The following is a 15770-nucleotide window of genomic DNA, read 5'->3' on the forward strand; positions in this document are numbered from 1 at the left end:
AGATTTACATGGTATATCTGTTCTGGCTTTCTTTTCCCCGGCTGGTAAACTTTATAATTAACCTCTCCCACTTTTTCTAAAAATTCAAAGGGCCCTTGACACTTAGCCAAAAGTTTACTTTCTACTGTGGGAACCAACACCAACACTCTGTCCCCAGGAGCAAAGACGTGTAACCAAGCATTGTGGTTGTATACACCCTGCTGTACCTGTTGGGCCTGTTCCGTGCTTTCTCACTGTCGGCACCACAGCAGCAATTCTATCTTGCATTTGGGAAACATGCTCCATAATGGTTTTATACAGACTGGACAGCCCCTCCCATGTCTCTTTGGCAATGTCTAGTAACCCCCTTGGGTGTCTCCCATATAACAAATCGAAAGGTGGAAACCCGGTGGAGAATTGGGGAACCTCTCTTATGGCCAACAATAAATAAGGCAACAAGTAATCCCAATCTCTACCATCCCTGTCGACTACTTTTCTTAGCATATGTTTTAATTTCTTGTTAAACCTCTCCACTAACCCATCGGTTTCGGTTGATAGACCGAAGTTCTTAACTGTTCAATTTTAAACAGGTGGCATAATTCTTTCATGACTTTTGACATATATGTGGTACCTTGGTCAGTCAGTATTTCCTTAGGTATTCCCAACCTACTAAAGACATGGACTAACTCTCTAGCAATGGTTTTTGTAGAGGTATCGCTTCTGGGTACCTGGTAGCGTAATCCATTATCACCAGAATATATTGATGGTCCTGGGCAGACTTCATTAAGGGTCTAACCAGATCCATATCTATTCTTTCAAATGGCACCTCAATAATGGGTAATGGGACTAGTGGACTTTTAAAATGTGGTCTTGGAGCATGATACTGACATTCAGGGCAGGATGCACAATAGTCAGTTACCACTTTATGGACCCCGTGCCAGAAAAACCTTTGCAAAATTCGCTCAGTGGTTTTCTCTACCCCTAGGTGACCTGCCGTTATATGACCATGAACTAGATCTAACACTGTTCTTCTGTATGCTTTGGGAACTACTAATTGTTTCACAATATCTTTCCCTTTCTTAGTCACCTGATACAAGAAATCCTGACATACTGCCATATGAGGATATGGAAAATTGGTGTCTATGGGTTTACCATCAATCACTTTGACATTCTCCCTGGCTTTTACCAGAGTAGGGTCATTTAACAGCTCCACGGCAAAGACCTCTCTTCTGACCTCTAAATCAGGCAGACAATAAACTGGCTCAATAACAGTTCCCACCTAAGTGGGGGGCACATCACTCGGTGAGCCACCATCACGGTCCACATTCTCTAGTTCACCAATCATACTAGAAAAAGGGAACATCTCCACCTGAATAAGCTTCCTCTGCTACTACATCAGTAACCTTCTCAAATGCATCAGGGTGATTTACCTCTGTAAAGAATCGGCTTTCCCACAACTTCCAGAAGTGAGCAAAATCTCTTCCCAATATTGCATCATACATTAAGCCATGTACCAAACCCACAGAGACTACCCTTGAATCACATGCTGTTTCTATATTCACTTCTGCAGTAACTTAATACCGGGTATCCCCATGTATAGAGGTCACACCAACAGTTTTCCCCTAACGCTTCAAGGGGTTCACCAGTTCAGCTTTCATAAGAATAACTAGGATACCTGAATCTAAGAGAGCCTATACTTGGTTGCCTTCTTCAGTGAGTACACACATTCGCTTATCTGTCTCAGCCTGCTGGTCAGCAGTACAGGCTGGCGTTGCAAATTAAGACATCCTGCAGGTTGACATGAGCAGTATCACTTTGCATAGGTTCAGAGGTAAGTGAACAATTAGCTGCAATATGGCCAAAACCACCACATCGGAAACACTGAATCACACTATTATCTAGTCTTTTATGGAGTAGGAACCTTCCTGGCCTTGCTGGCCCATCTCCAGGTTCCACACCCCCAAGTCTTGAGTACATTCCACCACCCAGCACCCTTCTCCCCTGGAACAGTCTTACCAGTATCAATGGGAGTTCACCGATGCACCGTCGGGGGTCGGTGGGGCACACTGATCAGCTCCTCAGCTGCCACCTACCTCTCCACCAGTTTAACTAGCTGGTCTGCAAATGTAGGGTCGCATGGCTCACCCACTTGTGCAGAGTTGCAGATAGTAATCGCAGATACTGGTCCATCATGACTCTTTCCGCGATCTATGGTCCTGTCAGTGTCTCGGGCTGTAGCTATTTTGTGGTTAGATGGACGAGGTCATGCATCTGTGAGTGTGGAGGCTTTTCCATTTGGAACTCCAAGCAGTGGACTCATTGGGCACGAACAAATGTGGTGACTCCCGAGCAAGTTAGGATCTCCCGTTTTAGTTTATCATAGTCTTTCGCTTCCGTCAGGCACAAGTCATAGTATGCTTTTTGTGGTTCTCCAAGACAGGAAGGGTGCCAAAAGACTTGCCCACTGCTCTTTAGGCCACTTCTTTCTTTCGGCAGTTCTTTCAAAGGCAGTAAGATACGCTTCCACATCATCACTTTGGGTCATCTTTTGCAGAAAGTTACTGGCCCATATGGTGTGAGTGGAGTGTTAGTTAGAAGAGCAGGGGAAGCATCTCCATACCAGACTACTAGCTGTTGTACCCCCTCTAGGAAGGCCTGGCGGGTTTCCTCTATGGTGACTTGTTGTTGCCTCTGGGCGGTCTCCAAGGCCAATATTTGCACATTGGTAGCTTCCTGCTGAGCTCTGGTAGCTTCTTGCTGAATTTTGTTAGTTTCCTGCTAAGCCCTGATGGATTCTTGTTGAGTTCTAGTGGCTTCTTGCTGAATTTTGTTAGTTTCCTGCTGAGCTGCCATAGCTAGGAGCAAGACCTTAACAATGTCCTCCATGTTGTCTTTAGGGGTAGGCTGAAAGCAGAACCTGGCCTCTCTGAGCATCTGCTGATGCCACCTTCATGGATTCCACAACTTTGTGTCTGTCCCTTTTAAATTTGAAAGGAAAATTTTTTCTTGCTGCAAACTTCAGTGTTTGATTTCCCTCATTCTCCACCAAATGTGACACAGTCGGGATAGGGGTCTTTCTCCTGGGGTAGATGGAATCCCTCTTTACACACACAGCAGCCGGAGAAACAGGACACAAGTCGGCGCCAGTATTTATTGTACCAAACTCATAAACAAAATAAAAAAAAAAAAAAATCCTAGCCCATCTGGGCTCTAACTAGACAGTAGATTCCCTCACTACAAGAACACTAAAACCAAGATCACGTTCTCAGTACTTACAGGTTTGTATCAACAGTGTCTCAGAGCAAGCTATCCTGTGGGCCTGCGCTCACAGGTATGAGATACTCAGCCACAAACAAACCCAGCTTATATTAGCCACTTCCAGGTGCAAGCCCTGATGAGCCTGCTACCATGCTGAAAGGCCCAAGACCTGAAGTGGCCTGTGGATGGAGCCCTCTCTCTCCTCACATCCACACCCCCAGGAACCAATCCGGCTTTCCTCGAAAGCCGACATTTCTGGTCTGTTTTTACAAACAGACTTCTCCTGGGGTTCTTAAAACACATAGGACAGGAATCTGGGACACATAGAAGCCATTCAGCACTTCTCCAGTGCTTCTATCACATTATGTATATATATATCTGTATATATAAATATCTATATATGCCACTGAAATATTTTTGGCGTCCATGTATAAACACTTAGGCCCCCATTTATCAAAGATGGTAAACACCAGCACAATTTTTCATTTAGTATCACTGTGAAACAAACTAAAATGTACTGGCATTCACCAATACTTAACCCTTCGGCAAGGTCCCGTGAAGTCCTCCTCCTCTATGAGGTCCTCCACTGGGCTGCTGGCTGCCTAAAGCTGCCAGTGACGGGGCTCTGGTGTTATGCACATGCACGATGGTCCGTCTGCGCATGTGCATAACACATGGACCCAGCAGTTCCTAGAAGGCTTTGCTGAAGCCAGAAAGGCACCACTGGGTCTCCTTTGCCGGTAATGTGGACCGCATCGCTATCGCGAGCAATGCTTGACAAACAGCGGTAATCTTTGATTACCACTGTTTGTTAACTCCAGAAATTATGGCATAACCCCTTTAGCGAGCGTTAAAGGGGTTATGCTTCATTGATAAATGGGGGCCTTAGATTGGTGGTGGGATTATCTGCTAGGGGGCACCAGTCAAAATTTTGCCTAGGGCACCAAATTGGCTAGGGCCGGCTCTGAGCATACTTAATCCTTGGAGTTTTTTTGCGTCTGAGTCGGTGACTTGATTCTACTATTGAACTGCATTAAAAATTAATTTTTAAGTTTCATTATTGTGTTCCTGCCATAACCAGGCCCATTTGATACTATTACCAACCGGCTCTGCATATGGGGCAAATTGTGCTAGTCTTGCATGCTTGCATGTGCTCAGAAATGTTGCTTATTTGATTCCATCTTCAAATAAGTCCCCTAAGCAAACTGTGTGTTCTTTATTAGAATGCATATATTGTGCTTATCTAAAGTGACTGTGTACATGCATACAGTATCCATTTGTATTACAGTATGTTGTTGTGAATAATTAGTTGACTGACATCCTTTAGAATACTCTATAATCTTTTGCTAACTCAGTAGTGCTACCATAGGACCCACACACCGGTTACCTTGGAATAGTCTCGTTTTCACTGGCAAAATAGCTTTTTACCAAGGTAGGCCTGACCCATAGGGGTACAGGGGAAATCCCCAGTCGGCTCCACTGCCTGAGGGCCCTGTCCCCTCCTCTAGGGATCAGGTTCCAGACTATGAACTGGAATTATACAGATGTGTCCTCACTCATCATTGGTGCAGTTGCTTCAAGACAACCCCTCTTTGCGAGCCAGGTCCTGTGCTACTCTGTTAGCGCCAAGCATCTTTTTTGCTGAAAATGCACCATAGCTGCAATGTGATGTAAATAGGATGCACCAGGAGACTGTGATGATTAATTTGACATGCAAAACTTGTATATCTGTGTTTCTCTGAATCTGTATATAATGCTACAATGCAGAGCGGTCGTGGATTTTTTCCATGCCAAGTTCCACTGTACTTCGAGAACAATATACAAGTGTCGCATATCAAATGAATCAGTACAGTATACTGGTGCATACTAATCACATCTCATTGTGTCAAAGACACATTGTCATTAAGAAAAGATACCCGAATATAGTAGAGTTGCACGGGACCTAGTGGCTCACTTGCATCAGGCATCTAACATCTTGTTGTGTATTGAGGATAGGGGGTTAATTTATTGATAATAGTGTCTGTCCCTTTTAACATGCTGGGCATCGCAGGGTAACTGTACGAGTTAGTTTTTTTTCATACAAACTCACATATTGAAGAATCATGTATGACTGAATCGTGTCTTCAGATGGTGCATAGAATCGAGTTTGCAAGTGTGAGAGTTCAGTCGTATTTGGAATGAAATGATTAGAAATGCCTGTGAAACAGCATGTTTAGCAGAAGCACTGCACAGATCAGTTTGATCTATGCAGGCTTCTGTGTGTTATAGGGTAAAGAAAGAGTTATATTCATATTCAGTCTGGTGCTGTTGCATAACCAGTACAAGATTTTTAAGCCAGTTTTGGTCCTTGAAAACAGTGGGGGAAATGGTGTGGGGTTACCCCATATTCCAAATAACCAGCACCGGGCCCAACTAGCCAGGCATAAAGCCACAGCAAAGGGGATACATAGAAAGGGGTCTCCCCTGCCAAAGCAGTCTCCAAACCCCAAACTGGTCACCCCAGCCCTTGAATTACTTGGAAAGTGGGGACCCTCCCCCCCAAAAAGGGATCACCCTTCTGAAGATATCCCAGGGCTATGGTAATGCCCAGGGCTCTTCCCTGCACCGCTGAAGCCAGTGGGAGCAGGATTAATGGGTTAATGATAATAAAAAGTTTGTTCTTCACAGTAGGACTACAAGTCCAAGCCAGCCTGCCGTGCAACACTTGTAGAACCACAAGTGCCAGCAGGCTTTTGGTACCTGTACTTTCACTGTGAAAAATATTTAAAAAATGACAGCAAACAAACACTGAATTTGTAAACACTCTTATTGCACATAATCATCACACTACATACTTATCTACTTCTAGGTGCACATCCGTCCTCTTGTTCATGTAGAATCCATTCTTCAGAAATTTACAAAACGCTTTGCCTGGAACCCACGGACCACTACTGTATGTACAGTTACTATGACAATGGGCGCTGATTGGCTAAGAGCAGCCTTCAGTAAATCACTGTGTTTAAAAATCAAACTAAACTGTCACAGGAATGCAATCTCAGCCTGACACATTTCTTCATAAATTTACCCTTAGATAAGCGAGGACACATCTGTACATTGTTACTCTATTAGAGGGTTGTTACCTTGTGGAGCAGGACTACTGATTAACATGGATGCTTAGTTCTGGTGCAGCACAGACGGTGTAATGGTTATCATTTCTGCTCAACAGCACTGAGGCTGTGGTTACATATCCACCCCTTACTGTGTGGAGTTTGTATATTCTCCCTGTGCTTGCGTGGGTTTCCTCCTGGTGCTCTGGTTTCTTCCCATACACCAAAAATATACTGGTTCCTGACAAAAAAATCTTATGTGGATGTGTGTGTGTGCATTTATATGTGGTAGGTAATAGAGATTGTAAGCTCCACTGGGGCTTGGAATGATTACTATTATTATTATTATTATTATTATTATTATTATTATTATTATTTATTTATATGGTGCCACAAGTGTTCCGCTGCACCTTACAAAGTACAGAAACAAGTAAGTGACCAGAGACTTAAGGTGCGTACACACTGGGCGATTAAAGTGGACGACTGAAAGATAACAATATCGTTCAGTCGTCCACTTTATCGTCCATGTTTAACATCAAAACGATGAACGATAACAACGATGCGCGTTCCCGTGGGTCGTTCGTCATTATCGTTCATCAAGTAAACATGCAGGCCAACCTGACGATGTCGTCAGGTTGCTGCATGTTGGGGAATGGGGGAGAGAGCCCGGCACTGAACGATATCGTTAATTATATCATTCAGCGGGTGTGCTCAATGTCATGAACGACATTGAGCACACCCTGCCGGGGACACACTAGACGATATCGCTCAGGGAGCATATCGTCTAGTGTGTACTCTCCTATACAGTACAATACAATGCAGGACAAGAACATGGATAATATACATTGCCACATTAGTGACCATAGCACCCACATAAGCAGCAGAGCATAAGCAACCAAGTGTTAGGTTCCCTAGTGGGGAGTAAGAAGTAAATGAGAGTAAAGTAGGTAGACGCACAAGAGGGTAGAGGGCCCTGCTCATAAGAGCTTACATTAGGAAAAAAAGGAAGGTGCAGGCAAACAGGTGTGACACAGATGGGGTAGACGGGGAGGAAGAAACATGTAGCGGCATGTTAGAATCAGAGCTGGCAGGCTTTAATGAAGTAGTGGGTCATGAGCAAGGCTGTAATTAGGGCAGTGCAACCAGTGCCATGGCACAGGGCACCGCAGGGCAGGGGGCGCTGTTTGGGCCTGTCAATTTTTTTGATTATTATCATTCTCACTTGTAGCTTCCTCTTATTTTATCCCCAGCATCTTCTGGCCTCCCCTATCTCTACCTTGGCCCTTACCCTACCGTTTTTCGGGTGTGTTATCTCCCTATTTAAAAAATGGGGGGGGTGCCAATGCTCTTTCTAACACAGGGCACCAGAAGTCTAGTTACGGCTCTGGTCATGAGAGCCCGTTTGAATGATTGTAGAGAGGAGGAGAGTCTGATGTGAATGGCAAAATATTATCTGTAAAGTGCTGCAGAATATGTGTGCGATACTGTATATAAATAACTGGTAATAATAAAATCTAGAAGATTCAAATTCATGCCAATCAAAGTGGGTGGTCACCATGCACCCCTGCCCCCTCCTCTTGTTGGCTGTGGGCTTTAACATTATGAACACCGTTCATGCCAGTGATTGGATAACCCATTTATACTTTATCTTCCTTTCCATTTCCTAGAAATCCCCACCACAGCCTATTAACTTTCTTATCAGCTGTCGTAGACCTTGGGCATGACAGTTGAAAGGAGCTGTGAACTGCTGTATAAGGAGGTTGATAGTTACTAGCTGTTGTTTCCAGGGGTTGCTGTATAACATAGGTCTCTCACTCCCCATCAGATGCCGCTGGTAAGAGGGCAAGCAGCAGAATCTTATGTACAACAATTCTTCACTTCCCCGACTTTACTTTGAATTCCCTGCCATGTGACTAGAGTAATTTTACTTCATACTTGCCAGCATTTGACTATTGCTGACTCTCATTTCCGGATACTGGGTGTATATTATTGATTTTTTGCTACGTGTTATATGTATTTGTAATTCATGTTATTTGTTATATAAGGATGAGTATGGAATGCTGGCGGTTAAAATCCCAATGCTTGCATCCCAACAGGGTTAGGATACTGACACCTGTTGGTAAGTATACTAACCCTAACCCTGTCCCTACCCTAAACGTTACCCTCCATCCCCGGTACCTGAAACTAACCTCCCCCTCGCTGTACCCCAAACCTGCACCCCAAACCTTCCCCTCCCCTCTTATTGCCGTTACCTAACTCTCCCCCTAGTGCCTAAACCTAACTCCCAACCCTCCCCCTAACCCCATTACTTACCTTCGGGGTGCTGGTGGTCGGGTTGCTGGAGCCGGGATTCTGACAAGTGTCGGGATTCCGGAGCCAGTATTCTAAGCCCATGTGCCAGGATACTGAACGTATCCTGTTATATAATATTTTGTTGCCCAAGAGGGACTAAAGAGTTTTTTCAAATGTCCCCTATACCCGCACTTCATAGCACTTATCCACACCCTTACATATGGGACCTCATTCAGAGTCGGTCGTAAGCGACCGCTCGGTCGTACGCATCCGATGTTTCCAAAGCATGCATGCGTACGGTTAGTTGTGCACATGTGTGTACGAGACCTTGCGATACAAAATGCTGTAGATCATACAGCTTACGAGCAGGAAGTGGCTTCTGGGAGTTGATTGACATGAAAGGCCATTTGTGGGTGTTGACGGGGGTGGTGGTCTAAAAACGCAGGCGTTCCTCACCGTTTTCAGGGCGTTTTAGGGGCGTACATAAATTTCCTGCTACAACCGACATAGAAGGCCGGAAGTAGTAAAACGTCACTCTGCGAGCAGGTTAGAGGCCTGACTGATCGTACAGTTTCAGGTTGGGTATGTGCTCTCTCAATTGCCAGAGTACAATCGATACTATCGAATGTTACTGATGTTATGTTTGATGTTTCTATTTTGTGCCACACAATGCAAGCAGCTAATAATCGTTTGTTGTTGCTAATAACACTGCTAATTGGCTTGTAATTGATTGCGTTTGCATTAGAGAATAATAAGAATAAATACATTTCATGGGGATGGCGTATTCTATGCGTTTTTTTGTTAATTTTTGATGTAATTTGCACACCACAAGCGGCCGCAACCATCTGAAGAAAATTAACATACAGCGACTGACAACGATTGACTGCTATCACTCGTTAGCTAGAGGAGGTGCTTTGTTCATGTATGGGCGTCACTTTGGTTGCGATCGCCCAGCCGTGCGATTGTTTTTTTTTTCTGACTCTCGATTGTTAGGCGTATGACTGAGCGGCCGCTTACGACCGACTCTGAATGAGGTCCATAGTCCTTGTAATCTATTTTAACATTTTGTAGTAGATAATAAAAGTTATGTGTTAAATATTTTTTTTACTTTATAATTGCTATAAGAGTGCTCTCGATATAGAGGCTTGTTTTAATCCTTTGGACCTTCACTTTCTCGTGACAATCCTGCATGTGAGAGCTGTGTGAAAGGTAAGTAGACACGTTACACCTTTCCTAAGTTTGCATCCAGAGCAGAAGTGCAATTGGAGCTAATACATACTGTTGTGTGTGGACCAAAGGAGGTTGAATCCTTGAATGGCAGGCATTACTCCATGACACTCATAAACAATTCTACAAGGATAACGCATGCTTATCTCTTGAAAAAAAAAGTGTAGTAACAAGTAACATAAAATTGTACAAGAATCTGGTTGAGAACCAAACAGGTCAGGAGCTGAAAGTTCTAAGATCAGATAATGGTGGAGAATACCATAATAGGGAACTTGCCAAGTACAGAAAAGAAAACAGCATCTAGCATCAGTTAAGTATTACTTACAGTATACACCAGAACAAAATGGTGTCAGTGAGAGAGCCAACAGGCCATCTTGCCTCGCATCTTCACTCTCATCATGTGACTGCATTTCTTCTAGGGGTGTGCACCGGCCACTTTTCGTGTTTTGTGTTTTGGCTTTGGATCTGGATCTTTCTTCGTGTTTTGGATCTGGATTGGTTTTGCCAAAACCACCCTTCCGTGTTTTGGGTTCTGGGTTTTGTGTTTTGGATCTGTATTTTTTCTTAAAAAATAAAAAAAACTGCTAAAATCACATAAATGGGCCTTTTTTTGTTCCTACGCTATTAATAACCCCAATAACATTAATTTCCACTCATTTCCACTCTATTCTGAACACCTCACACCTCACAATATTGTTTTTAGGCCAAAAGGTTGCACCGAGGTAGCTGGATGACTATGCTAAGCGACACAAGTGGGCGGCACAAACACGTGGCCCATCTAGGAGTGGCACTGCAGTGGCAGACAGGAAGCCAACCAGCGTTATGGTGCCCATTTGCATGTAGCACGAACCCGGGAGATCCGTGCTACATGCATCTGTATGATTGGCACAGAGCAATGACAGGTCCGTGAGACCCGTCTGTGCTGCTGTGGTAAAAAAAAAAAAAAAAACCTATGTAAAAAAAGAAAAAAATGGCGTGCACCCCCCCAAAAAAGAGCAACCAGCCCCCGGCATTAGTAACCCAGTGCTGGGTGTGCTTAAATACAGGGGACAAACGAAGTAGGGGTACCCTGTACTTAAGCACAACCAGCACCGGGCTAGTCAGAACCAGCGCTGGTTGCCAAAATACGGGGGACAAACGACATAGGGGTCCCCCGTATTCTGCGCAACCAGCTCTGGGCTCTGATCCGGTCCTGGTTCTGGAAATACAGGGGAAAAAAATTAGTAGGGTTCCCCTGTATGTTCCAGAACCAGCACTGGACTTTTTCTAGCGGGGGGCTGATGCCACAGCCAGGGGAGCCCTTTCACCGGGCCCCCCAGCCGCAGCATCAGCCCTGACCGCTAGTCAGCCCAGGCCGGGGATCCCTGGAGAGCTGGGGACCCCCCCAATAAAGGGGTCACCCTCTCCAGGGCACCCCAGGCACAGGCTGATAGCCCGGGGCTATCCCCGTGGCAGGTTGATTGTGTGGTGTGGTGTAAATAAAGAATATCAAACATTGTCTTTACAAGTAGAACTGCAAGTCCCAGCTAGCCTGCCCCACATGCTGGTACTTGGAGAACCACAAGTACCAGCATGCAGGGCATTAAGGGCCCACTAGTACCTGTAGTTCACCTGTAAAAGAAATGTTTAAATAAACACAGGACACACACACCGTGATAGTATAAGTTTATTAAACATACATACACACACACATGTACACATACTCACCTATGTAACCCTGTAGCATCGGTCCACTTGTCCGGTAAAGTTTCCATAGGGGACCTGTGAAAAAAAACATACTCACCATCTCCTATGCGAGTTTCTGTCCTCTTCGTTCCAAAGTAGGCATCCCCGGACTTGGCAAAAAAACTAAACGAAAACGCGATCCACGAACTTAGTACCGTTCTATAGAACGGTACTTCCCGAATGAGAGCTTAGCGGCGGAGTATCACCATGGAAACCCCGCTGCTAAGCGTTCATTCGCTGAGAGAGGTCATCTCCCGTCTCTCAGCCAATGAACGGCTCCCTCCATTGTAGTCAATGGTGGGAACCGCAGGGTAAACTTTAATAACCTTGCGGCTGACTGTCAGTCACACAGATGCATGTAGCACGGATCTCACGAGTCCGTGCTACATGCAAATGAGCACCATAATGCTGATTGTCTGAGAGCCGTGACAGACGGCTCTGTCAGCCAATCAGCACTTTGCCCATTAAAGGCAAAGGCATTTTTTTTTAAATGGCCGCTCGGGAGAGGGATCCAGGGCAGACAGGATCGCCCCGGATTCCTGAAGTTCGGGTGGGTTCGGTTCTCAGGGAACCGAACCCGCTCATCCCTAATTTCTTCCAGTCTGAAAGCTTCTTTACCTCAGCTGACTCTACAGGCAATCTGTGACCTGCAGCTCCTATATAAGTGTTTCCTGTTCACTAACTCACTGCTAGATCAACAACATTGTTGATTCCCTGGTTCCTGAGTATCCTGTGTCTTTGTACTGCTGGGATCTCTCTGCAATCTGCAGCTACAGTACTCTGTGCTTCCACGTATCTGCCCAGTCTGGTTACCTCCCAGTTCTAGTTCAGCTTCAACACTGGTCCCAGTCTGGTTGTCACGACCAGGACTGCGGGCCCCCAGAGAGTGCGGACCTTACCTGTCAGGACGCTCTGGCAGGGCCCTTCCTGCAGGAGTCCTGGCTTCTGGAGGTGATCCTGATGCTGGAGATCGGGCAGGGTGTCAGGCGGAACAGCAGGCAGTGGATTCCTGAGCAGCGCCGATGAACACTGGGCACCACCATCTTGGATTCTGACATGTGATCTGGTTAGCCATCCTGTCTCAGCAGCTTCCTGGGAGTCCTAGCAAGCCTATCCTCCACCAGTTTTGGTACTTAAGGGTGTTTTGCACACCCTCTATTTGCCAGTGCAACATTATACACAGAGTAGCTGTGTGCTAGTTCCTGTGCTCCCTTGCTTCTGTATTGCTGCAGTTTGTTGGAGTCAGCCTGCTATTCCTACATCTCTGTTCCAGCTAATACCACCTCTGACTCCCGTCCAGAGCGTGTCACCCTATTTGCCTAACCCGCAGAAGGGCCTGCCATCCCCAGGGTTCAGTGTCCTCTTCAGCCTCCTGCTCAAGTGTCCGACTTACCTCGTCTACCTCGGTTGCCACAGCCTGTACTTCCTGCACTTCTCTCCATTCATGAATCACCCCCCCCTGAGGCCGGCTTCTTTCCAATACCAACAAACCATCCAACAAACGTCTCCAGTGTCCACTCCGGACCCAGGTTCTAATCAAGTTGTGACACTGGTCATCTTATTAACGAACTTCCTGATTGTCTTCTTCAGTTCTCCACAACAGTTTAAGCACCACATAATCAGTCATCACTCAAATCTGCTTCATCAGTACAGCCCAGTGGTCCCAGTTCCTATGCTCAGAAACAAAAAACATAATCCTGACAAACGGAACAATAGTTGAGATAATCAGAGCTATTCTGTATGAGTCAAATCTTGATAAGTTGTGAGTTGAAGCAGTTAGAACAGCTGTTTACCTTAAGAACTGATCACCTACAGTTACAGTCAAGGAGATGACACCATTGGAAGCATGGACAGGTAAAATGCTAAATCTCAGCCATCTACATGTGTTTGAAAGTAGAGCTTACATTCATGTACCCAAGGAGAGAAGCTTGATTTCAAATCAATCAAATGTATCATGCTTAGATCTTGGTTAGGGGATGAAGCTTCCCATAGGAGCCATTTTGTTGGAGTCTGTGCAGTAGCCCACTTCACTCCTAACACATATAACTCTTTTTACATGTTTACAAAATTACATTTTGCATTGTGATATCCATAACTCTTTTCTTCTGTTCTGTAGATGCTCCTAAAAAAGTTCACATTATTCAGAATAAAGCAAAAGATGGAGTCATTGAGCTGAAGTGTGATTTCCTGAGCAGCAGACCTAACGTGACTCACTACAGCTGGATGAAGGACAAAGCTTTTTTGCCAAATGAAATAGCACAGACCCTATTGGTGAACAGCACTGAAGAGAATTATGGAAAATACTCTTGTATCACACACAACAAAACTGGTAATTCCTCCTCTGATGAGCTCTACATTGGAGGTCAGTATCAAGTAATCCAGGCCTATAGTGAGATAATCTGTTGCTGTATCTCTTACTGTAGAATATTAATTTATACATTAACCACCCTATAGTGAAGTTTATCAGCAAGTAACCCTCAATCTACCTAACTCTTGCCATAGGCCATTGCCAATGCAAAAGACTCCTTGTTCACAACACTTATTTGTCATGCTTTAAATCACAATACTAACATGTCGGTATTGTCCTGTGGACATAAACCTGTTGACAGTATACGTGTCAAACAATTTAGCTACATCCCTTTTGAGGGATATTCTTTACTGTGCAGAAAAGTGCTATATTATTTTGAATGTGGAAGGTAAAATAATAAGTGCACCAGTTCTGAGCTGGTGAAGAGCAAATCTCATTCTAGATTGTGAATGGAACTCAGTTTGTGCTTCAATGGAGAACAGATTTAAAGGTACAATTATTAACGTATGATAGAAGTTTACAGTATGACTGAAGAGGAGCTCACACACTGAGGCAGAGCAGGCTTGGTGAACTGGTCAGTCCTCTTAGAGTACTGTATGAGCTATAACTTATGGCATGCTCACAATCAGCTTGTAGCTTTAGGAGTAGTTTCAGGCCTCAAAAGTTGATGAAACTGGGCCTCTTTAATTCAAGCTCCTAGACCAAGTACGTGCTTTGTTGGGCCATATGCAATAGCCATATATGCACTTCATGCTTTATGGTACTGACTGCTGCTTGTTTCATGCACTTAGGCACTGACTCTTACTTATGCTGAGTATGCATCTACTGGCATGAATTTCTATTTGGCTCCACACACTTCATTAAGAATTACTATGTCTAAAGAAGGCTCCTGCACAAAATGAGCCTGTACTTGCCTTGGCTTAGTTGGCTAAGGCCGTTTTTAGTTCTGATAATTCTGCAACAAAGTGCTGGATTCGATGGACAGACTAATGCAGATGGTGGATAAATTTGTGTGGATACAGGCCCTGTTTCAGCTTCAGATGGAATAGCTAAGCTGCTCATAAGCAGCTTAGCTATTCCGTCTGTGTTGATATGGAAATGCAGCAGGAGGCATCATGCATTCTTCTGCATTATGTATACGAGCTGCGTTTTCCAATGCAGCATCGGATACTCTGTGGACCATCGACCTGCTAAGGTAACCCATGGGGTTATGCAGCCGGGCTGTCGCAGCTGCAAGGAAGAGGCCAGGAAATCTCCATCAGCCGACAGAGTTCCTGGCCTCTTCCCTCTTTCCCAATGGCTACAACACTCCCCTGTTTTGGGTAACGGAGGCTGCCGCCACCCCCTCCCCATCCCCAAATGGCAGCAGACTGTCAATCACTGACAGTCTGCTGCCAGTTTAAGTGCAGGCTCGCAGACCCATTCTGCACATACGCAGAACGGGTCTGGCGCCTGTTCAGATTCCCAATCATCTGGAATCTGCAATCTGCAGTGCACTAATGTGCACTGCTGAATTGGGCCCACAGTACACAGCTGTAGTGAGCATGTTCCTTCAGTGCATTAATGTAAGTGTACTGTAGGTATTTTTCCCACACAAACTTTCATTCTATTTATAGAATATTTTTTTTGTGGTTTGCCCATGAATAGGGACCTAGGGAGATTCCTGACAGTTGTATTTCCATTGGAGATGTGTGCCAACCCCCGTATTTTGGTTTTGGTTTTGAATCTGTATCTCCTCTTGTTTTGAACCTGGATTTTTCCTTAAAAAAATTATAAAAACAGCAAATATCACATAAAATGGGCCTGTTTTTGTTCCTACAGCATTATATAGAAATAAATAAATTTTTGCAGTAAGTAGAGGTTTTTGGCATAATCTTGGCTAAGGTTATGGGCCT

The 15770-nt window shown here is 44.8% G+C and overlaps 1 protein-coding gene across 1 annotated transcript in view; it reads left to right on the top strand.

Annotated features, from left to right (window-relative positions):
• Positions 1–13998, top strand: part of LOC148509078 (B-cell receptor CD22-like) — a 248742-nt gene extending 234744 nt beyond the window's left edge. The window contains exons 7-8 of the mRNA XM_088443620.1: positions 13684–13929; positions 13991–13998. Coding sequence (XP_088299746.1) covers positions 13684–13929; positions 13991–13998 — 254 coding nt within the window. The remainder of the gene's footprint in view (positions 1–13683; positions 13930–13990) is intronic.
• Positions 13999–15770: the final 1772 nt, after the last annotated feature.

Source organism: Taudactylus pleione, unplaced genomic scaffold (genome assembly GCF_031769625.1).
Source record: "Taudactylus pleione unplaced genomic scaffold, aTauple2 ptg000332l, whole genome shotgun sequence".
Taxonomy (NCBI): Eukaryota; Metazoa; Chordata; class Amphibia; order Anura; family Myobatrachidae; genus Taudactylus; species Taudactylus pleione.